Here is a 22,577-nt window from a genome sequence, read left to right as displayed (position 1 = left end):
GCAGTGCATAATCTCGCCTTATAGGAGTGCGAATTGTGGGAATCGACAACATGCCAAGCTAAGGAAAAGTAAAACCGAATGGCATTCGCGTGTACGACATGATAATTCTGCCAATTCGCTTTCCAAGAGAAAAAACCCGAGAGTAGGAATATTTAATGTAAATCTATTCAGGGTTGAAGGCTACGTACCTGTCGATCACGGCAGATCTTTGTAGGCACTAACCTGTTGAATTCTCCTCTTCTCTCCCAGTGTTCAAATATCGAGAAGAAAAAGCCTCTCTTCCCTGGTGAGGAAGTAGGGTGTCGTGTAGTCGCCAAATAAGCACGTACCAGCAAAGCTTTAGAACACGCAGATGTCTCCTCTTGATGTACATTATTGCTTGAGACATCCCTTCTTCGGTATAAGAGACGAGTCTCTGCAAGGTTTAGGCTCAAATGATCGGCAACATTCTGTAAGTAGATCTCGGAACAACAGAAACTCTGTCTCGGCATGCAACCTTAAGCAGAGATCAAGTATAGGAAGTAGAGCAATAGATTTTCAAATATTACGATATGACGATCGGCAGAAATTGACTGTCGATCAGTCAGAAGCCGTAAAGTAGACAAAAACGGCAGAAGGTCAGAGAAGTCAATCTTCGATCATCTACAGACGAATGAGCTTCAATGTAGATTGAGAGCGCTCTGATGATGATGGAATACACTTTTTTCCGACGTCAGCCAAATTTAGCAATTTTGAGGTCTATCTTCGGCGCTTGTTCAACTTAGGTACTAACTATCAAAATGGCTTGTACCTTGCCGAACCGATTTATTTATTATTTCGTTAGCCAAGGATACCCACGATTCAAATTTAGGTACATAAGTCTTACACAATCAGGATCATCCGAATAAGAATAAATCCTTATCGGTGAGACATTGATTAAATTACCCAAAAAACCCTGTTTTTGACATATCCGGTGAGGTATGTCACTTTTCACCGCCGCCATCATTACCACCACCACCATTATTTTCCTCCTGAATACCTAAGGTTGTACCTTGTTCGACCTGTGAGTCTATCAAATTACCACGATATCGCGATCGTATTTTCATGTCTTGTCCATAGAGCTTTCTTTTCCGACATCAAACTTTCCTTCATCGAAAAATATCGTCATATTAGTCGTAATCATTTCGGTGTATTTGATTCTGTTTACATTCTCGAGATCTTCCATCATCAATCAAGATCATAAACCTGGATAATATACAGAAACTCAGGTATAATAGAAGCCAGAGTGCATATTGTCAGAGAGAGATTAAAGCAAAATCCCTACCGCAATAAAACTAGATTGTGGCGATTAGATCGCCCATCAGTCTTTGATTACATCCAGAAGTCAATAAAGTCCTTACCATGTCTGAGCGAAGGTGAGTAGAAGTTTCGACTATGGTAATCAGTTGAGCTGACTACATGCCTTTCTTGGAATTATGTAGCGCCGAATTAGCTCAATGGTCAAGGGGTCCAATCCTGACACCTAATACCGCTAAATCACTCATAACTGCGTTTGCAGCAGGTGTACCATCCTCAACTAACTCACCCGATTCCTCATATTCAGCAACTTCTCCGGATTGTATATCTCCCACTTTCCCTTCCGATTCAGCATTTGAATTTGATAACAGTCATGAAGAGATACAGACAAGCGAGTACGACGACATGCGAGAGCGAACGGCGGAAGACGGAGAAGAAGCAGAGGGTAACGAATGGAATGTATCAAGCTTTAGAAGACCTTCTTGGGCATTATCAGCTACCGGAGCAGCGGGAGGATCGGTAATTTCGATGTCCCCTCGTGGAAGTTTGAGTACTAGAGCAGGAAGTTTCAGCGGAAGCATAGATGGTAGAAGAGAATCTATACCTAAAGCACCTAAACTACCTTACCAAGCTCGTCGACAATCGAATCCAAGTTTATTGGGATTTGATTTGTCTGAAATTAGAAGAAGATCAAGTGCTAGAAGTTTACTTAATGGCACAAGACGAAGATCAAGTGGGTTATCATATATATCGAACTCATTCTCTGTTTCAGGTGGACAATCTAGATCTAGCTCGATATTTGATCCTATAGAAGACAGTCGACTTAGGAATTTTGCAAGTTTAGAATTACTAAGAAGGAGGTTTTCTGAAGTTGTCGAAGTTACACCTTACGATGGCATGAGCGATGGGGAAGAAAATTTAGATAAAGCTTGGGATTATCAAGGGTGGTCTCCATATTCTGGTTCCGAAGATGGTGATTACGGAGATCGATATGAGAGTGATTACGATTATGATGAAGATGAATCAGAAATTCATACTGAATCATATGTACCTTCACCCGAAATGCGAAATGGTTCATTCGTACCTGCACTTTATTCGAATTTCCCATTGGAATCAGTAGCAGTTGTGCCAACAGCATTACCTGAAGATGGATCATCGGAAATTTCGTCACTTGCAGGGTCACCCCTACTTCGAGCTCCGAGATTTATTCAATCTACATCTCAGATGATAGGTACTCCACCAGCACCACCCCATCCTTCAGATATACTACGCAATCGAACCAGACCGGCACTCAATCGAGCAGTTACAAGCTATGGAGCTCCAAGAACTGCAGGTGTACCTCCTGGTGCAGCGCTACCCCGACCTGGTCTAGCCAGATCCATCTCCAATCCACTCATCTCGTCCGCTTTATCAACGAAAGAAGCCACGAAGGCTTCAGAGATACGTGCAGCCGGATCTTTCCCTCTCGCTAGAACAACACCTTTGGGTACTTCTCCATTGAGGGAATCGCTCAGACGTCAATCTGTCGTATCGGAAAGCGAAGCCTCAAGACAGAGCAGTCTGGCTGAAAGACGGAGAAGCTCACTCGCTCCTGGAATGGGAATGAGAAGGGAAACCAGAGGATCAATGAACTCAGAGCAAGAAGCCACAAGGAGAGCATCTTTGGCTGAACGAAGAATGTCTTTAGTCAAGGAAAGTGTATTTAGGAGAATGTCGGGAGAGCCAAGAAGAACATCAAAAGGTATCTCGGGGCGTAAATCATCCGAAGTCAGCTTGAGAAATAATATAAAAGGTGAAGCTCGCCGAAGGTCTTCGAAGGACTCACCTTCGAGACAATCTTCGGTGGTTAGTATAGGAGAATATGGATACTTAGCACCTCAAATAGTTATCGATGCTCCAAAAATCACTCCTCCTACAGATTCTGCTCCTACCGTGCCATCTCCACCAAAGGAAGCCCGAAGACCTCAAACAGCACATTCGGGATCCGAACATTGCCAAATTCATAGACTTCGTTCTAACGCCCCTCCTTCAATAGTACTTCCAGCTTACACTTTCCCAGCTCTCTCAACTTCCGGTCCCCTATCACCTACTAATGTTATTAGTCCAACTAGTACTACACCGACATTTAATCCTTTATCCTATTTCCTCAATAATGACCCTTCGCCAACTTCAACCAGTCCTTATGATCCAATGAATACACCTACAGCCATCAAGAGTTTTTTCCCTATGAATAGTGGTGTATCTTCACCAAGAACGCCTAAGATTGTCAATGTGATAGATCGTGGTAGACCAATAGCTTCGCCTGAATATGATTTACCAGAATCAAGTCAGGCTTTACCTTTTAAAGCTTTCCAACCGCCTTCACCTAAATCATCTACCATACCTCTTCCACCTACTACTCCAACCACAGAAGATGTTCCAGAGGATAATATTACTCCCAGAACTGTGATGGGCAGAAAAGCAGTTCCTAAATATTCTGATGAAGACCTACGCACTAAAAGGAATGAAGAAGCTAAATTCAGAATACATAAAGAGATTGATATGATTAAACAACTGAATTCTCGTAGAGGTGGAACTTCACCTATCATTCCTCAAGGTGAAGAATTTTCGAACGGAATTGAAAAGGCCAGGATTGTGGGGGAACAAAATGCTAAAAAAACGATATCAATTGAAGATATGCATTTAGTTTTAGTTAATGCTACAGAAAGTTCAGGTGAAATTGGTACTTTAAAGAAGATAGATAGACCAATTGTAAGAAGATATGGAACAGATGAATTAGAAAACGTTAGAGGATATAATAATAAAAGACCTTCAACTTCAAGAGGATTATCAAGATTAAATTCAAATTCAAGACCAATGTTTTCAAGAGGAATCTCTGCACCTGTATTAATAAATTCAACAAATTCTATGATCGAATCAGCTAATTATACATTTCCACCTAATTTTGATTCTTCTTCTTCATCATCATCAACAAAAATAATTGACAATTCTACTAATCAAATTAAAGATGAACGAATGTATCAATTTCCTCAGTATCAAAATCAATCAAATAAAGGTAAAGAAAAAATGACAACATCAACAACCGCATTGAATTTACCTATAATTGAGAATGAAAAAACAATAAATAAGAGGAGATCTATAACTTTTATTGAACCTGCTTCACCTCGTTCAAGTAGACCTAAATTTGATAGAACAATTTCATTTACTAAATTTTTCCAATCGAAATCAAAAAACAAACAAGAAAATAATAGTAATTCTTCATCTTCTACTTCTTCTTCTTCAGGTTCGACTTTGATTGGGAAATCAACGATAATGCCACTTAGAAAACCCATTTAGTCCTCAATTGCTTCGCTTTGTCAATCGCTTTTTTTTCTTATCTGTTTGGATCTCGCTTGTGTAAGTATACCCTCGAGATTTTATAATATATCCTTTGTTGAAAGAAATGTATATTTTGCTCTAAAAAGGCTGATGCATACATGCAGTCAAAGCTATCCGAGAAATTCTTTTGGCCAATGACCATAATGTGTAGCGCCACTGAAAGAAGAGGAAGACGATCACAGAAGCTGCATGATATTACACTAATCTACACCTCACATGTGACCCTCAGAAAGACACGACCTGTATATACAAGAAATCAAATGAAACACATAACAAAGGTGAAAATGAAAAGACGTGAAATTTCGTTAAACAGGTTATTCTTCTTCAGCTTCTCAGCTTGGCGCGATAGGATTCCTCAAACTACAAGTATACACATTGAAACCAATCTTCTAATTTCTACACGCCTTCTAAGTTTCTATACAAGAATTAAACTCTAACACCTTTATTCTTGGTTGAATCTCCTCTAACTAATACCTCTTTCGAATTGAATGAGGATGTATTTTCTTTTCCAGAATGTAATAATTCTAACAATCCAGGTAGAAGACTATTTTGTCTACAAAGTAAAACAAGTGCTTTTCCAGTTTGTATTTCCATCAATCCAGATTGTTTACTCTGAGTATTTAAGTTTGTTGATTTAGTAGGAATCAAAGGACCTAAATCCTGTTCTTCTCTTAAAGATTGCGTATATGCAATACTTACACTTCCAGATCTTTGTCTTGTGGAAGAAATACTTGATCTATTGTTCTTAGTGATTTCTTCTTGTATATCTTTGTGGACCGGAGGAACAACGATTTTATTTTCAGGAGGAATTAATGCGTCTCTCAAGACTTGTATGGAGACATTTTCTGCTGTTTGTCTAATCCTATTTCGTATATCTCCTTCGTCATTGGTTACAGTCTCTTTGATAGATGATTTGAATTGTTTGGATTGTTGAATTTGCTCAGAAAGTGATTTACCCCATCTTCGTTTCGTCTCGATATCATTGAGGCTAAAACAGTATTTTCGCTTGATCCCAAGGTGAGAAATGAAAGAAACGTGGAACGTATTTTTCATGAATGCCCTTTCAATTGTAAATAATCTGGTATTGCCCAGGTTACCATATAAAGCACTGTTTGGCATAAATCAGTCCCAGTTGACCAAGCATACTTAATCGAACCCCGTAGGGCACTCACGAGTTACTGCCTATTTTGCTGAAAAGAAGATGCCGTATACCCAAACTAGTCCCTTTCACCCTAAAGCTCTGTTCAGATCCCAACGAGAAGTCCAACAAAGGAGGTTCAAATTCTAGGCTTTCACCGAGAAGTTTGATCTTGAAATCCGCATCAGGGCTAGGGATGGAGATAGTGATCTGATCTGACCAGCTGTTGTACGATAGTTTACTTGGGGTTCTAGGATGGACCGTGATCTTCCGAGATAGTTCCGCTTCCTGACGCGACGTAAGAGATTGCACCATGGCAATTTGCTTGACTGACGTGTAGATATCGCTTAGCAGCTGGATAGGAACGAGGTTTTCGGGATCCTTGTTCTTGAAGTGTGTTATGAAATCCTCTTGGGTGATTGCGGGATCCGGCAAAGAGAAGCCGAAAGTACCATATATTGAGTCATTGAGTTGGATGGTTGCTAGTACAAGTTCCGCGGCAATCTTTTTGTCGTAGGGTATAGAAGATTGGTTGGCTTCGAAATACCGATGACCGAATCCGCGGAGAAGCTTTTCACAGGAGTTGAGAGCGGTAGGTAATCGAATAGAAAGTAAGAACATCCGAAGTGCTTCGTCGATGCGAATATTCTGGAAATTGAATCGATCGACGAAATGAAGCAACAACTTTTCGTTATGTGCCAACAGGTAGCCAACTTGAGTCTTATCCAATTCCGGAGTTTTGAAGATCAGGGAAGCTAAAGTAGCAGTATCGACCTTGGGATTGCTCCTTTCGACTAGGTATGAGCATGCTTTGACTGGATCCTGAGCGAATCGGTCAATGAAATTGGTCACTACAGGATGTCTTTGTGGTTCACTCTGTGTTCCTTCACCAAATCCTGATATAGCTAATTTGTCGAGAGATACTATGGATTTGACAATATATTTCATATCTAATGTCGCATGGATACCGTGACTTATGATTGGTTTTGCGATCACCAAAATATCGTTGAACAGGAAAAGATATCGATCTTTGACAGTCTGCACAATTCATGCATGTCAGCGAGCTCCCTGAGATCTCGTGATAAGGTCTGAGATAGACTTACATGCGTATTGACTACTTGTAGTATCTGGGTGGACAACAATAGCTTACGCGGCGGATCATCCAGGATTTCCGGCCGAGCAGGGTCGTCTGGACCGAGTGCCAGTACAGCATCCATCCTATTGAGAACATCTTTCGATCTTTGGTCCAAGTGCTCCTCTTGTATCTCAGGTACGGCTGGTGTTGTGTTATCGCCACGCATTGAAATGAACCTTGTATATCTTGAGCCCTCCTCACTGACTTCAGGAACGACAGATACGCTGGGTGAGGCGGATCTATGCTTTGCAGCTTTTACGCCTAGACTGTGCGGAGGTGGAGGCGGCGCAAAGGGATCGACGTCTGACGATATAATCTGCGCCCCTTGTCCTAAGGTCCTGCCCTCCCCGTGCATATCGGTCGAAGAAGATTTGCGGGAGATACCTCCTGACGATCTGGGTGAGGTAGAATGACCGAATGCTTTGGACAACCAATTTCGCTTGGTCGCACTATCCCCCGATGCTCGACGCTCATCTGGATGTGTGGGGAGCGGTAGAGCGTATATCGAGTCCGGTATTGCGGGGGTGGTTGCACGTTGTTGACTCGGTACGGCTGAATCGGAGACTTGATGGATCAATTTGGGGGGTTCACTCAATGTGGACGACGAAGCTCCAACTGATATGCTTTTCTCTAGGCGGAGAACACCTGGGAAAGGTGAAAGCTTGGGACTCATAACTCGAGGATCATCCAAGGTGGCCCGAGGCAAGAAGGATACCTGCGATGGATCATTCGAAAGTTGGTGTTGAAGCAGCATGGCAGAATGAGAGTCAGGTGCGAGTGAAGGAGATAATGAACTCGACGATGGCTGATGTCGAGGGCTATGCTCGCCCTGGTATGCTGGTGAAGTCGACGATTCAGAACCTCTTCGACTAAAATTCATCGGTTGAGCGATATGTGGACTCGTTGGTGGGCTCTGAGTCAAGCTAGTAATGGATGTTCGACTTTGGCTCCGCTTCTTCATAGCTGATCTAACGCTACCTTTCAACTTGGCAGAGAAGCTACCAGACTTCTGGTGGTATGTTTTGTCTGTTGGCACTTTGACTTCTTGATCGTCCTTTCCGCCAACTTCCTCCCAAGACATCATGCTATTCGTACGAGTCGTAGCCCGTGAAGGCGGAGATAGATTGCTTGCTACTTCATCGTCGGCGGACTCATCGACGTAAGGAGCTTCAGGCTGTTGAACTTCATGAGTGCTGTGTAGGAGAGGCGATTCGAAGGTAGCTTCTGTGTATGGAGAAGCGGTCGTCAGCGCCTCATCAAGCAGTAAGAGAGGCCTAAAATACGAAATAAATTCGAGATACTCACGATGCATATCTTTCGCTGGTGTGCCCCATTCGCTACCTTCATGAACTTCCTGAGGCCAGTATTGACCACTACCTTGATGTCTGACTCCAGCGGATCCAGGCATAGACGAGCTGCCCATGACAAACATCATCGAGTCCAATCCACTTAAAGTTGAGCCACCGGGAGACTGGGAGCCATGTATCGTACTTTCTGTCGAGGTCGAGCTGTGTGCTACATGACCTGAGCGGGTAGGAGTAGCATAAAAAGGTTTAGGTGGAAGCAAAACTTCATCTGACACATAAATATCAGGATGAGCGGTTTCGGAGCCACTAGTCGATGGGAGAGGTTCAGCGGTACCCATGGCTCCTCTTGCCGTTCGACTGGAGAGGCTTCGACGTAGATGGTCCTCATATTCGAAAGGCTCTTGCGATGATACCATTGTCCCCCTTGACGTCGGTCTATCAGCTGCTGCAAGCAGATTACCGGTATCGGACGAAGCTGCAAATGTCTGTTGAGCAGGTTCTTGAGGGGAATGCCTAGCAAACGTAGGTATATCGTCGAGACTCTCTTCTTGATGGGAGTGGTAGTATTCATCCTGATCGTCATCGAACCCATCCATATTCTCAAATTCATTCTGATCTTCTTCTTCACGATAACCCGAATCTTGATTGCCTTCTTGTGGCTGATATTGTTTCCCCGATTCTATGGCTTCAACCTCTGCTTGAGCTCTTTTTCTTTCCTCCCACAGTTGCCTCACTTCTTCTTCCTCTTTTTGTCTAGCAACTTTTCGTTCCGCCAACCTCTCTACCATTCTTCTTCCTACCGCACTTCTTCTTTCTTCGCCCATATTGGACGACGACACCGTAAAACTCCTCTGCAATCTAGGTCGAGCTTCGTGCATGGCTGCGGCAGGGGTAAGGGTTTCTACAGGAGCTTCGTTACCGTGTGGTCTATTCGTAATAGCAAGGTCTAACATCTTCGGGCCACCTAAAGTACCTGCTCGAGTAAGGTTCACGCGTGTAGGGGTTGATAACGTAAAGTCTTCTTCCTGTTGTGGAGTATCTCTTCCTCCAGTCAATTTTGACATTGCTTTCGCCCTTGCTGCGTTTGAATTGGATCTCTGCAGACTAGCTATCTCTCCTAGAGTAGGAAGAGGACTAGGCGTATTCCTCCCTGCTCCTATAGGTACGGAATGAGGGTAAGGGTTGGGTGAAAGACCAGTCGGTGTCAATGTCGGAAGATATGATTGAGCGAGTTGCATGGCTGCCCAGTCAGCGGCTGGAGGTGTATTAGGGTAGTAAGGTGTGGTCATTGGATGACATGATGATGCTGCCGATAAAGATCGTTGCATTTGCATCGCGGAGCCAGGTGAAGGTGAGGGATAAATGTTGGCGTGATCAAATGAAGTATTTACTGGTGATGGAGACAATACTTCTTGTGTATCAGAAGGATTAGGTGATGTAGTTAGTGTTGATAGCCCAGCGCAACGTTGTTGAGGGTCATTCAAATCATCACCATCATCGTTGGTGGCCTGTGCGTCCACGCTATGGTGAGCGGCTTGAGCCAAGGAAGGTCTCCTTCCATCAGGTCTTCGAGGTAATGAAGCTGCTCTTTTCAGCTTAGCGACCGCTTGTGAGCGCACTTCAGCCGGAGTCGGAGGAGAGGTAGGTCTTGAGCCTGAACGAGAAGAGGGTCGCGAAGCGTAAAAGTGTTGCTTGGTGGGTGAGGACGGCATGATTTACGGTACTGGCTATTTCAGTGGATACAAGATGAATTGGGTGGTCGTAGGGCTGCGGTCTCTATACCTAAGCCATATTCAGGAAATGCAAGTCTCTCTCTTTGGTTGCTGCGGTGCGATATAAATGATGAAGAGAGCAAAAGTTTTTGAAGCAGGTTTTGTATATTGTATATATGTTTTAGTGTATACAGTGCTAAAATAAGAAGGAAAAGACAACAGAGGATGATCCCGTATTGTATGGTGGATTCAGGAACCGATTATATTATTATCCTTTGCCTTCTCTTTTTCGGCAACTTCACAGACTCCCCCTTTTCCCTTTTCAATCACTTAAAGCAACTGGAAGAGTGCACTATCGATCTGAAGAGACACATCAGTTGTCTTCACAACATCCGTATCGTTCCACTTCGAACACCTGCGTGAGGTATTCAAAGGACCCTCGTTGCTGCCATGATCACTCTCACCCCATTGTCGTCTTCAGCTTCGGCTTCTTCATCATCAGAACCGATATGTTACCTTTTAGAGCTGGATGAGGCGAGGATACTCTTAGATTTGGGACAGAGGGACTATCGTTCTAGTGCTTCTCAGAAGTCGTGGGAATACGAAGAAAAAGTTAGAGAGTGAGTTGTCTAAATCCGAGCGCATCCTTTCTGTGCTGACTTCGGTTCCCTTCACCATATCAGGCTAGCACCAACACTTTCCCTAGTTCTCTTATCGCATTCTCCAACCACTTATTTATCCTTGTATCCCTATGCAAGAGCAAGATGGGGTCTGACATGTCCTGTGTACGCAACTCAACCAACGGTAGAAATGGGTAGAGTAGTTTGTTTAGCAGAAGTGGAATCATGGAGATCAGAAAGTCTTGTCGACGATACCTCCTCGTTCACATCAAATGGACCTGAAAGCTCCAAGCTAGATAAGGGGAAGAAACCGCTTCGAGGACCTTTCGTACCCACGATTGAGGAGGTACATGAAGCTTTTGATTGGATTAAAGCTATAAGGTATAATCAGCCTTTACACCTTGGTGGTTAGTCTTTCTGTGACAACAATCTGACAAGATATGTGCTGACGACTGCTCCTGTATTGCAGGTGATTTATCACATTTGCTACTGACCCCTTTCCCTTCTGGTCATACATTAGGAGGTACTCTTTTCAAGATACGTTCGCCCACGTCTGGTACCATACTGTATGCTGTGGGGATTAATCATACGAGCGAAAGGCATCTGGATGGTATGGTAGGAGGTAAGCCCTGTCACACTTCATAGTCTCCTCAATGTGTCAGCTGATGCGCTTTATAGGTCAAAATGGTCCAACAGGATATGCAGAAGGAGTGTTAAGGCCTGATTTGCTCATTGTCGAAGGTGGAAGGAGCGAAGTGGTTAACCCTAAGAGGAGGGATCGAGAAACAGCGATATTAGGTAAGTGTCATGATTTTTGACTGTAGATCTCGTGTTGATATGTGTGACCTGCAGATGTGGTCACATCCACGCTGGAATCGAATCATTCCGTCTTACTTCCTTCGGATCCCTCGCCTCGTCTACTAGAATTGCTAGTGTTACTTGATCAACACTGGACATTCAAGCTGAACCCAGCCAACAAGCGTCGTCAAACCAACCAAAATGATCCATGGCCTTATCCACTCTGTCTCGTTAGTAGAACTGGACAAGACATGGTTGCGTTTGCTAGAAGTCTGATAGAGTGGATGGGGGGTGTAGTGAAAGAATCCGGTGGTGAAGAGGTGGTAAGCGATCTGAATGGTGGTAAGAAGGGTAGGAGGAGGAAGAGAAATGCTGGTGCTGCTCTCGGCTCAGAATATGGTGCATTAGATTTCAGGTAGGTTGCGCATCTTGACGATCACAATGACATGAAGTCAACTAAATTCGGATGAATCTGTAGACACGTTCAATTCTTTTTGACCCCATCGGACCTGCTTCAAGCATATCCACTTATGAGACCTAAACTTGTTCTGGCTATACCGCCTACCATGTCACATGGGCCCTCCCGGTTCCTTTTCACTACCATGGCTAGTACGGAAGGGAACGTCATCCTTTTGACTTCTCCAGGGGAAGACACCACTTTGGCTAGAGAATTGTATGACACTTGGGAGGCTCAACAGGATGAGACCGGCAAATGGGCTCACGGAAAGATTGGCAAATTAGGAGCGGCTAAGGCTCAGCTAAAACTTGAAGTGAGTTCGGGGATCTTGATGTATGATCAGCAAAAGCGACTGACAGCTGCATTCAGATGGACTCAAAAGTCCCTTTAGTCGGAGCAGAGCTAGAAGCGCACTTGGAAGCAGAACGTCTAGCGAAAGAAAGGGAAGCAGCGCATCAAGCGGCACTCGATCGATCGAAGCGAATGCTCGAAGCAGATGATCTGGACTCTGAGTCAGAGTCAGAAGAGTCAGGCGATGAAGATGATGCGGATGGCATCATAGTGGCCAAGAGGCTTCGAGATGAAAATGCAAATGCTTTCGCTGGTGATGGGGAAGATGTAAACCGAACAATGTCATTCGACATCTATGTCAAGGGTCAACAAACAAGGATAAATAGGGGATATCAGAAAGATGGAGAGATGACTAGATTTAGAATGTTCCCATTCCTTGAAAGAAGGGGTAGGAAAATTGATGCGTATGGAGAAGGTTTAGATATTGGACAATGGGTCAGAAAAGGAAGAGAGATAGAAGAAGAAGGTGAAACTGAAGAAGTTCGTGAGAAGAAAAGATTGAAAGAAGAGGAAGAAGAAAAACAAAAAGTTAAACCTGAACCTCCTTCCAAATACATTTCTGAAACGCTACAACTCGATTTAAAAGCGTCAATTTTCTTTGTGGATATGGAAGGTTTACATGATGGTCAATCTATCAAAACTATAATATCAGATTTACAACCACGTAAATTGATTATCGTTCGATCTCAACCTGACATAACGTCTTCGCTTGTCAAGTACTTAAACTCGACTGCTGGGGTAACGCAAGATATTTATATACCTGGTACGGATGAACAAATCAGAATCGGTGAACATGTTCAATCTTATAGTATCACTCTTGGGGACAGTATATCAGCTGGCTTAGCCAAGAAATGGTCTAAAGTAAGTGTCCTGTTAATTTTCACCCACTGCGTCAATGGAAATGAAACTAACACATCAATGTAGTTCGAAGGATACGAAGTCGCTATGATAGATGGGAAGATCGCTTTTGCACCTGGATCCACTGTACCTGTATTGGAAGCCTCGGAGCTGGTCAAACCTCTACCTATCGAAGCGACTATTGAGGAAGAACCCGAGAATAAAGCTGCATCGGGCGAGGTATCAGAAGGTGATGTGGAGATGACAACTGAACCAGCCAAAGAAGCGACGGATGATACAGTCCAGGATGAACAAGTCAACGTAAAGATTGAACCAGAAACTGAAGTGATTAAAGAAGATATTAAGCCAGATTTAGAACAGCTTGAAAGTCTGAGAAAGACCAAGACAAAAGGGTACGAAATCCCAAAATTATCAATACCATCGTCTCTTTTAATTGGTACACTACGATTAAATTCACTTAAGAATCACTTGACAAATTTAAAACCATTATCTATACCTTGCGAATTTGCAGGAGAAGGTATTTTAATTTGTGGACCAGGTTTACAAACTCCTGAAAACGAGAAAGTAAAATCAGGAAGTATAATCTCAATCAAAAAAATGGGAGAGAATGGAATTGTGATTGAAGGTACAATCGGAAAGATTTATGATTTAGTTGTTAAAGCTGTTAAAAGTGAATTGGCTAGTGTTAACAGTGCATAAGAGGTTGATATTTAGCTCGGACATGTGGGAGTATACATATGTACTCTGGTCAATTATTCTATGTACATCATCGTATGTATATAGCATATCCACCTTCAATAGTCTCGATACGACACTTTTACAGGAATGATCGTTCAAGAGTGTATTTCTACATTGCTGAAGCTATTCAATTTGAAGCTCAATCATTTTAATCGGAATCGACTTTATAAACACGTTTAAGACCCCAAGCATTACCCCTATCTCTTCTTTCTATAATATCATCATTACTTTGTATATTGGTGGTAACTCTTCTGGTAAAATTTGATCTAATTGCAGATCGTTTATCATCCGATTCCAATAATAAAGTAGCAATACTTAATTTAAAAGCATCCAAATTAATATTTGAAGTTGAAATCAATTTTCCTCGATTAATCTTAAATTTCTTACCTTGATTATATAAACCTTCTGTCCAATTTATACTTGATTCCCAGATTTTATTAAGATATGCATCATCATACTTTGACTCGTTCAATGAATTTAACCAACGTTCTTTCGTTGAATCGTTTGTTTTATCATCTTCTGTTGTGAATTTTTCAAGAAGATTTTTAAATTCTACTTCGGCTTGCGTGGGTTTCTTTCTACGATTTTGCCTCTTATCTCTTCTCAACTTTTGCTTTCTGCCTCGACATGATCGATTCCTTCCACAAGGAAAAGACTTCAGAGGACTATTGGAATCCTGTTCATTATAAGGAGGTTTGCTCTTAGTTGCGATTGCGTGAGATGTTGGCCAGCCGTTTGACACACTACTTGATTTGGCATCAGCGTATGAAACCCTTCTGCGAAAGGGATTCGATGAGGATGACCAATCACCGCCACCTTTGCTCTTGAGGTATGTTGGTACGAGAGAGGACGGGTTGCTTAGATCTGACGAGGAATTCATCGTATCAATGTGTCTGGTATACCGCATATTGGTCTAGATAAGAATTAACAGTTATGATTGAAATGTCTTTCAAGATGTATGCTGTGAAGACAGGAGAATCGGATGTATGTAATCGTAACTTTGTTTTAGCATGAAATATGACCATTCACATCTGCTCAGATGGAGTCGAGTCGAGTCCAGTCGTTGACACGTCTACCTCTCCTTTCATTGACCTGCTTTGAGCGCATTCGATTCTCCCTTTCTACGGTCAAAGGACAAATCGGGTGCATTCGCATTCAGTAACTGCTGACAACCTATAAAGAAAATCATCAATGGAAAGAGATTGTCGTCAGAGGATCAGAGCAGTCCAAGCTATGATTGTTGGCCCTCCACTGTGGCTACCACAATCTATCGCAATTGGAAAGGAACTGTCCGTCTATGTCCTATAATTTACCCCTTAAATTGATGGCAACCTTTGGACTGTCACCCCTCAACCTTCCTTTCTCAGTGTGGGACGAAGGCTACATAGGAGTGATCGTTTAGCTAGTTGATATAATTACCATCCTCACTTGATTAAATGGTATAAAAACGACAAGCGAAAGCAGTGGCTTTTGCATCTATATATAGCATTATTGTACCCAGATAGATTTAAGATAACACATTGCTTCAAGAATATCACCATAATGTTCTCAATCAGTTCATCAACAAAGCTAGCCGCCCTACTTGCTATGCTCGGAAATCAAGTGACTGCCAATTCAGCTCATGCTAAATACGAGATTTACCCCGCACAATTGAGTAAACTTGTCGATTTGACCACGAATGCTCCTCTAGCTGTTCCTCCGGCGGCATACAAATTTGATGCTATGAATGACAGAGGATCAATGACAAGTAAGACTTTTAAATGGGTAGCATTAGATGAAAACGATGACCAGAAAGAATTATGGTCAATTGAGGTATATTTTCGACTTTTCTTACTCAGCAAGAGCATACTGATTGCTGATGAGACTGGACGCCATCCGTAGCTCACTGCTAGTCCTGGTTACCCGTGGGATGAGAATAAGGCTGCTCGTTACGAACTGAAATTGGATTCACCCTGGGCTACTATTAGTGATGATTATCAGGCTGCTCATTTGGCAAGTAACGGGAGTAGCTACATTTGCTATTTCCCTCCTTGTGCTGATGCACCCGTTTTTGACCTTTGATCTGATTTGGTGGTAAGTCATTTTTTGTGTGTGATGCGGATAGATTTGTATTGATTTCACATATAGGCCTCGTAGAAAGAAGAGCGGGACACTGATACGTGATGCGGATATGTTTGTATTTTCATCGTATTGAATGTAAATCGTATTAATCGGATTTGGGAACAGCTTGTTGCACCTATAGATGTTTCAGTATTATTTCGATTCCGCTCATTGTGTCACTAAGGAATACAAACACCCATAAATACTTCCTCTTACGGTAATACATCTCTGAAGCAGCTTCTTTGCGCATGGAGAGACATCATCTAATAATCAGCTGAGAGACAGCAGTCAACTCAATGCGTTCAGGAATACTTGAGGGTTGTTGAGCCTCCTGCCTTGTATCAGACCTCTGGCTAGCATCTAGTCTTTAGGGCACTGTTTATGATGACGTATTTTGACAGTAATTTTGTATACTAGCGTCTGTACACTGTCAGTGCCAAATAGTGAATATTAAATTATGAGAGAGGGGAGAAGGGTCGAGGAAGGGGACACCTAGGCTTCATCCGAGCCAACTTTTGCCTTCGAAATCCAGCATGAGTCGCCTTGTCAACGTTCGATTGCGCTCCGGATCGTCTGCTGTAGCTATCGCTCGAATGACTTGAAGAGTGGGGCCCCAGATTCCGAGCCACGTGCAAAACACGTGTATTGACTGTTTTCGCAGATCAAAATAAAATTCAGCTTTCCTCCACCTGGAAATATCAAAAGTTGCCCATATGAATCTTCAATTTCTATATACCTGCACATCTGAAGAAAATACCACCTGCAAGATGCCCAAAGCTACAAAGAAGAAGAAAGAAAAACAAGCTGATTTTAGAGTAAGTGTTTCCATCCCATGCCATCTGGGTCAGGAGTTCCGAGAAGCTTGCTAATTATTGTTTGTCCATTTACGCAGAAAGCTAAGCTGAAGCTAGGTAAAGGCAAGAAACAAGCTAGTAATGCAACAGATACATCATTCAAGGCAAGATGTGAGTGCCTTTCCACTCACTGGCTCTCACTCTCAGTGTTGATTGTGTTTGTGTTTTCTAGCTATTGCTTTACCTGGTCAACAGTCTATATCAAGAGCCATACTCAATGCCGATGGACTTGGACCGACTGAACCTACAACTGCGAATGGACTGACCTTGGACGATCTGTTCATACGATTTAGACATCCCAATGCTGGTGTGAGGAAAGAGTCTATAGGAGGAGTCAAGGACATCCTTAGTATAGATGCTGGAAGGGATGTAGGAAAAGTTCTAAGAGCTTTAGGAAGTCTGGTATCTGACGATGTGAGTTGAAACGTCATTTTCTGTTTATTGGTGCCTAACTGTATTGACAACCATACTAGGATGCTGCAGTGAGGAAAGCTTTGCTGGGATTGTTGGCTTGGTATTTACCTCAAATGCCTGTTGTAAGTAAACCTTACTTCATTTCTAGATAAATTCGAGATCGCTCACAATGCTCGTATATATACCAGGCGTCCTTAGCACCTCATTTACCTCTACTGGTGTTGCAAACTTCTTCTTCACTCTCACATATCTTCCCTGAGATCCGACTTGACGCATGTAAACTTGTTCATCTACTTCTCAACCACGTCCCTTCGCATGTAGTTGGCAACTGGCCTAGAGAGTCTTCGAACATCCTTGAAGGACTTAGATTGGCAGTCGGACTAGGAGGCGAGAAAGGTGTTAATAGTCAAATAGGACGTCTCACGGGAGGAGCGAAGTTAGTAACACTGAAAGCTATGATGGAATTTGTCAAAAGGGGTCTTAATCTCCGAACGGGGGAAAACGATCAAGCATGGTCAGATGGATGGATTGAGAAGAAAGTTAAGGGTAAAGGCGTTGAGAAGGTCGTCAAGGCTGAGCCAACATATGAAGATCTAGCTGAAAATGGCTGGCTAATCGGCTCATCATTTGATCTTCGAGAAGATATCGGAAACGCTTGGGAGGTGGGAAGACTGGGCGGTCAAGGGAAAGAAGATGAAGATGGGATCGGATCCGTTCTATCGGTCAGTCAAGTTCGCTTCGGCTATCATTAACAGAAAGCTTACAAAACCAAAATTAGCAATTATACATATCACTTCATCCCTTATTACTCTCCACATTCCTCGAAAACGCTCCTACGGCTTTCTCTCCGTCTTCGACCTCATCAGGTTCTGCAGAGGATATACCCCTAGCCTTATGCACAACGACAGCCTCTTTGACAGAGCTTCTAGCTAGAGCGGTTCTCACTCGATCAACTCAAAGTTCATCAGAGATTAAGGAAGTCCGAAGTTGCATTTCAGATTTCCTGAAACGGATGGCAGCGTGGTTCCCGTTCTCGTCAACTAGACTGAACGTGGTTACGCCATCAGGCCTCACAGCAGGATTCGAGTTATCTTTAGTATACTCCAATCTAGCTGTATTACTTGCTCCAAGACCTGTCGAGTTAATCTGGCCCAAAGATCTACGCAAAGAACCCGGATGGAGGGAACGAATAAAGGCTGTTGAGGCGGCTTGGTCTCAAATGCGAGCTAGGCAGAACGTCAAAGGAAAAGGTAAAGCAAAAGAGAAAGGAGCAGATAATTGGGCAATGGAAGAAGTTGCCTCATGGGTCATTGAGGTACTGGTAAGTCCTCTGAATTGATTATCATAATTTCGTCATGTTCATTTGCTACAGACAAGCTGATGGACACCGGTTTTAAAGGGTCCTAAAAAAGACATATTATCTCCTTCTCTCACGCCGGCCGCATATTCTGCAATCTTACCGATAATCTTTTCTCTGATTGTACAACCGCCTTCCTTATCCGATGAAGAGGAAGATATACCATCGTCAGTCGGAGAAGCTTTCCTATCCCACCTATTAAGTACCAGCTCGACATCGTCCTCGCGTTCTACAGGAGATATGTTCATGATATCGTTGATCGAGATACATGAGCAACGTTTCCCTGTATACCCATTCTTCATCCCCACATCCAGCTCAGTCATACGGACAAAGACACAACAGTGGTTTGAGAGTATACCCAAGGTGATCTGGGAATTGGGTAACAGAGACCAGGAATCTACCCGCGTCTTACTGGATTTCCTTCTCCATTTGGGTCTGAAAGGGAAAACAGCAGTGGATGAAACATATAGTATACTAAAGGGAGATGTAAGTCAGGCTATCGTTGCTAGTTAGTCGATGAAGACGCTGATGAGAAGATATCATTGAATAGTCATTCAGTTCAGTATCATCGAAATTATCACCGTTTTTCCACCTTCAACATCCCTCAAAAGGATCGTTACCTGGATCGTGGACAAGATTATCAGATGACAGAGTCAAAAGGCTAGCTTTGAACGTAGCGTCTGTGTGGAGTGAATGGGATGATGGGCAATTAAAGGAATCTGCAACTCTAGCTGTCCGCGGAAGTTCCTTAGAAGCATATTGGAATAGATAATTATCATTTTTATGCATATCAGACTTGCTTACCTCTGATATTATCACTTAAGTGGCATCTCGTAGGCAGGTTGATTGCTTGAGTAAATATTGACTATCACTGATTTACCTAATTACTTCGATTTGTCAATTATTCGAGTTATAATTGGTTTCATCTGTTATTTATAGTGTGATGACGTCAATTAGTGATCGATTGTCCGGTAAAGCACCCGACCGTCCGACCCGACGCTTGTTATCGTAGTAAGTTACATGATACCTTAAAACCAGCAATTGATCAAGTATATCACACGACCAGTCAAGCATCTAAGTACCTCTGGATAGACTATACAGAACAAGATGGCAAATTCAGAAATTTTACATTCTAAAGCTGTAGCAGTGATTACTGGTGCCGGGTGAGTTCAGTAATCCGCTTGTGACATCTATGATCGGGAAATAAGTAGATGGGATTTGTCTATTACGAAGGATCAATCACTTGACAAGGGATACGATACTTGACGATCAGTTTGATTGTATATATATTCATACGATTTGAAGCTGATTATATTTAATTGCGAATGAAAGCTCCGGTATCGGTTTAGCAGCTGCACTTAAATATGCTAAATATGGAATGTCAATTTATTTAGCAGATATAGATGAAATTTCATTAAAAGAAGCAATTGAAAAAGTTAAAAATATTGAAGGAGTAGGAGAAGTTTTTGGATCAAAGATAGATGTTAGTAAAATACAAGAAATAATTGAATTAAGAGATAAAGTATTAGAAGAATTTGGAGAGGTAAATAATTTCTTTTTTTACATTTATTATCCAATTCACAAATAATATTAATGATTTGAATACTTATAATGATTCTATTTTTGAATTAGATTCACATTTTAATGGCAAATGCAGGTATTTCAAAACCTACACCTGCTTTTTCTTTAACAACACCATTAAAAGATTTACAAGATAATTGGAATTCTATTTTAAATACTAATTTTTTTGGTGTTTTAAATGTTTGTCAAGCTTTCGCTCCTATTATGGCTAGACAAGAAAATTCAAGTGCTATAATTGTAACGGGTAGTAAACAGGGTATAACTTGTCCTCCGTAAGTCATGCCTCCTTACAAATGTCAGACGAATAATACTCTAATCTGACTTGAATGTGCTTGTGTGTGCGTCCTTACAGTGGTAATGCGGGTTATAATGTGTCTAAAGCTGGTGTCAAGACATATACAGAGCAACGTAAGTATGACCTACAATATGTCACGGTGTTTGATTTAACTTTGGTTGACTTGCTTATATGCGTCTCATCAGTCGCCCATGAACTTCGTAATGTACCAGATAGCAGATGTTCAGCCCATCTTTTTGTGTGAGTAAGCACAATAGCTAATTGAATGTCACATCTTGCTTACATCATTTTGTCCGTCAGTCCTGGATGGGTACATACTGGATTAACAGGAGCCAAGAATGGCGGAGCGAAACCTGCTGGAGCCTGGACACCCGAACAAACTGTTGATTATATGGTAGAAAAGGTGTTTGATTTAGGTGACTTTTACGTCATTTGTCCAGATAACGAATCGAGCAGTGTAAGTATGGATTCTTATATTGTAATCGGGCCAAATTTCCTCAAAGATCATGTGAATGGCGGATTCCAACTAAATCGCTTGTGTATACAGGTTTTGGATAAAGCCAGAATCCAATGGAACTTAGATGATATAATCCAAAATAGACCCGCTTTATCAAGATGGCATCCTCATTGTAAGTACATCGTTATACAACTAAAGCAAAAGATCAGCTTATCCCTAATCCACTCTTTTTAGACCAAGCTAGATTTGATGATTTCATAGCTGCCAAACAAGGTCTATCCGCTGGTACTAGAAGTAGATCAAGAGGTAGAAGAGAACCAGGTCGTCAAGATGGCGGATTCCCTACTGAGGCGGATATTTCAAGATTTTAGATCGATTTTGAAGTCTTTGAATACGGGAAATGATATGTCTTGTATTTAAGAAGGTCGGACTTGCTTCACAATTATTCATGATTCGTGAAAGAAGTCGCATGTATCGCCGAGAGTGAAGTAGATGTTTTTGTGATTGTATTTACTAGTCGATGCATCGTGAAATTTCATTTTTAAGGCATTATATAAAGATCCCTCATCGACAATATCACCTGATGACATGGTTTCATGTATTAAGATAAATCACGAAGGGCTTCCAGATTGACTTTGAGCCCAATCGTACATCCTTTTTTCCTCTTCATCAATTTCTTTTAATCTCTTATTTATATCATCTTTTTTCTTTTCTAAAGTTTGTATATATTCTTCATTAGTTAATTTACGAACAGGTAAAAATTTTGTTAAACTATTCATCATTTTTTCAGGAAAAGAAGGTTTTTCAATATTTGATTTTGTTATTTCCTCATCTGAAGGTCTTAAATTATCTTCAAATGATTTTATAATTTGTGATTGACTTTCATTAAATGATGAATTATATTCTTTATGAGATTTTGAAAATATTATTGAATTTTTATCTTTATCTTTATTTTCTAATTGAATAGATTGTTTTGCTAAAGTTTTTAAACGTATAATTCTAATTTGATTAATTGATAATTGAATAATTGAAGTTATTAATGAAGATGTTATTCCAGCTTTTAAAAATGTAGCTTTTCCACCTATATTAAAATTTTGAATATAAGTTAAATTCTTTACAAAGTGAAATAAATACTTACGAAATGCAGCACTTAATATACCTCCTGTTAATCCACCAGCTATCGAACTATCTAATAGTCTATTCCAACGTACTTCTGATAAATTTTCCAAATCACTTTCGGGTAATTTTCCAATTTGAACATCTGATAAATTCTCTAATTTCAATGCTTTTAATCGTTTTGTATGAGAAGGAGTAATTTCAATTGAAAGGAGTAATGGAGATACAATGTATTCCCTTATGCCTGTATCAAAGATTATCAGTAAATTATAAATTGTAAACAGGAATCAATCAATCCAAATGTTACAGTGAATCTTATTGCTCACTGAAAAAAGTTAATCCTGCAATAGATAAATTTATAGTCATATTTATCGATAATGCAAAAGGATTTTTTGATTGAAAGACACCTATAGAAGCTCCTGTAATCGCTCCGAGAGTACCTAAATACCATATCAAATATTAGTTATCGGTATTTTGAGTTAAATTTATATTATTTACCTGTTGTCAATACTCCCTTAGCAACTAATAAGGGAGAATTCGGATCAAAGGGGAGAAAGAAAGTAGAAGGGGATAATTTCGAGCTTGATGCGGACATGACTGGATAGATTCTGATATGCGCAAAGCGACAAAAGTTTT

The 22,577-nt window shown here is 41.5% G+C and overlaps 8 protein-coding genes across 8 annotated transcripts; 5 read left to right on the top strand and 3 right to left on the bottom strand.

Moving 5' to 3' along the window:
• Positions 1-1,380: 1,380 nt before the first annotated feature.
• Positions 1,381-4,611, top strand: I206_104641 (uncharacterized protein; the record flags this gene model as incomplete). The annotated part of the gene is made up of 2 exons (XM_019153942.1): positions 1,381-1,394; positions 1,461-4,611. 2 exons carry the CDS (start codon positions 1,381-1,383, stop codon positions 4,609-4,611), a joined length of 3,165 nt encoding a protein of 1,054 aa, XP_019012682.1.
• A 468-nt stretch (positions 4,612-5,079) lies between these two features.
• Positions 5,080-9,945, bottom strand: I206_104640 (uncharacterized protein; the record flags this gene model as incomplete). The annotated part of the gene is made up of 4 exons (XM_070202981.1): positions 5,080-5,761; positions 5,826-6,829; positions 6,895-8,150; positions 8,232-9,945. The coding sequence occupies 4 exons, from the start codon at positions 9,943-9,945 to the stop codon at positions 5,080-5,082; spliced, it is 4,656 nt and encodes a 1,551-aa protein (XP_070059082.1).
• Positions 9,946-10,395: 450 nt separating this feature from the next.
• Positions 10,396-13,728, top strand: I206_104639 (uncharacterized protein; the record flags this gene model as incomplete). The annotated part of the gene is made up of 8 exons (XM_070202980.1): positions 10,396-10,565; positions 10,629-10,972; positions 11,035-11,187; positions 11,244-11,363; positions 11,418-11,778; positions 11,842-12,133; positions 12,190-13,032; positions 13,096-13,728. The coding sequence occupies 8 exons, from the start codon at positions 10,396-10,398 to the stop codon at positions 13,726-13,728; spliced, it is 2,916 nt and encodes a 971-aa protein (XP_070059081.1).
• A 187-nt stretch (positions 13,729-13,915) lies between these two features.
• On the bottom strand, positions 13,916-14,647 carry I206_104638 (uncharacterized protein; the record flags this gene model as incomplete). Its single annotated transcript, XM_019153939.1, has 1 exon — positions 13,916-14,647. One exon carries the CDS (start codon positions 14,645-14,647, stop codon positions 13,916-13,918), a length of 732 nt encoding a protein of 243 aa, XP_019012679.1.
• Positions 14,648-15,309: 662 nt separating this feature from the next.
• I206_104637 (uncharacterized protein) lies at positions 15,310-15,828 on the top strand (the record flags this gene model as incomplete). The annotated part of the gene is made up of 2 exons (XM_019153938.1): positions 15,310-15,579; positions 15,649-15,828. 2 exons carry the CDS (start codon positions 15,310-15,312, stop codon positions 15,826-15,828), a joined length of 450 nt encoding a protein of 149 aa, XP_019012678.1.
• Positions 15,829-16,634: 806 nt separating this feature from the next.
• Positions 16,635-19,264, top strand: I206_104636 (uncharacterized protein; the record flags this gene model as incomplete). The annotated part of the gene is made up of 8 exons (XM_019153937.1): positions 16,635-16,682; positions 16,760-16,832; positions 16,894-17,135; positions 17,195-17,257; positions 17,324-17,857; positions 17,914-18,456; positions 18,535-18,978; positions 19,043-19,264. The coding sequence occupies 8 exons, from the start codon at positions 16,635-16,637 to the stop codon at positions 19,262-19,264; spliced, it is 2,169 nt and encodes a 722-aa protein (XP_019012677.1).
• A 335-nt stretch (positions 19,265-19,599) lies between these two features.
• Positions 19,600-21,196, top strand: I206_104635 (uncharacterized protein; the record flags this gene model as incomplete). The annotated part of the gene is made up of 8 exons (XM_019153936.1): positions 19,600-19,655; positions 19,825-20,035; positions 20,125-20,345; positions 20,426-20,481; positions 20,554-20,608; positions 20,669-20,825; positions 20,916-20,997; positions 21,060-21,196. 8 exons carry the CDS (start codon positions 19,600-19,602, stop codon positions 21,194-21,196), a joined length of 975 nt encoding a protein of 324 aa, XP_019012676.1.
• Positions 21,197-21,436: 240 nt separating this feature from the next.
• Positions 21,437-22,536, bottom strand: I206_104634 (uncharacterized protein; the record flags this gene model as incomplete). Its single annotated transcript, XM_019153935.1, has 4 exons — positions 21,437-21,906; positions 21,964-22,185; positions 22,268-22,381; positions 22,440-22,536. 4 exons carry the CDS (start codon positions 22,534-22,536, stop codon positions 21,437-21,439), a joined length of 903 nt encoding a protein of 300 aa, XP_019012675.1.
• Between the last annotated feature and the right edge of the window lie 41 nt (positions 22,537-22,577).

Source organism: Kwoniella pini, chromosome 6, assembly GCF_000512605.2.
Source record: "Kwoniella pini CBS 10737 chromosome 6, complete sequence".
In the NCBI taxonomy this organism is placed as follows: domain Eukaryota; kingdom Fungi; phylum Basidiomycota; class Tremellomycetes; order Tremellales; family Cryptococcaceae; genus Kwoniella; species Kwoniella pini.
The sequence above is the reverse complement of the archived record's forward strand: the minus strand, read 5'-3'. Positions and strand labels throughout refer to the sequence as shown.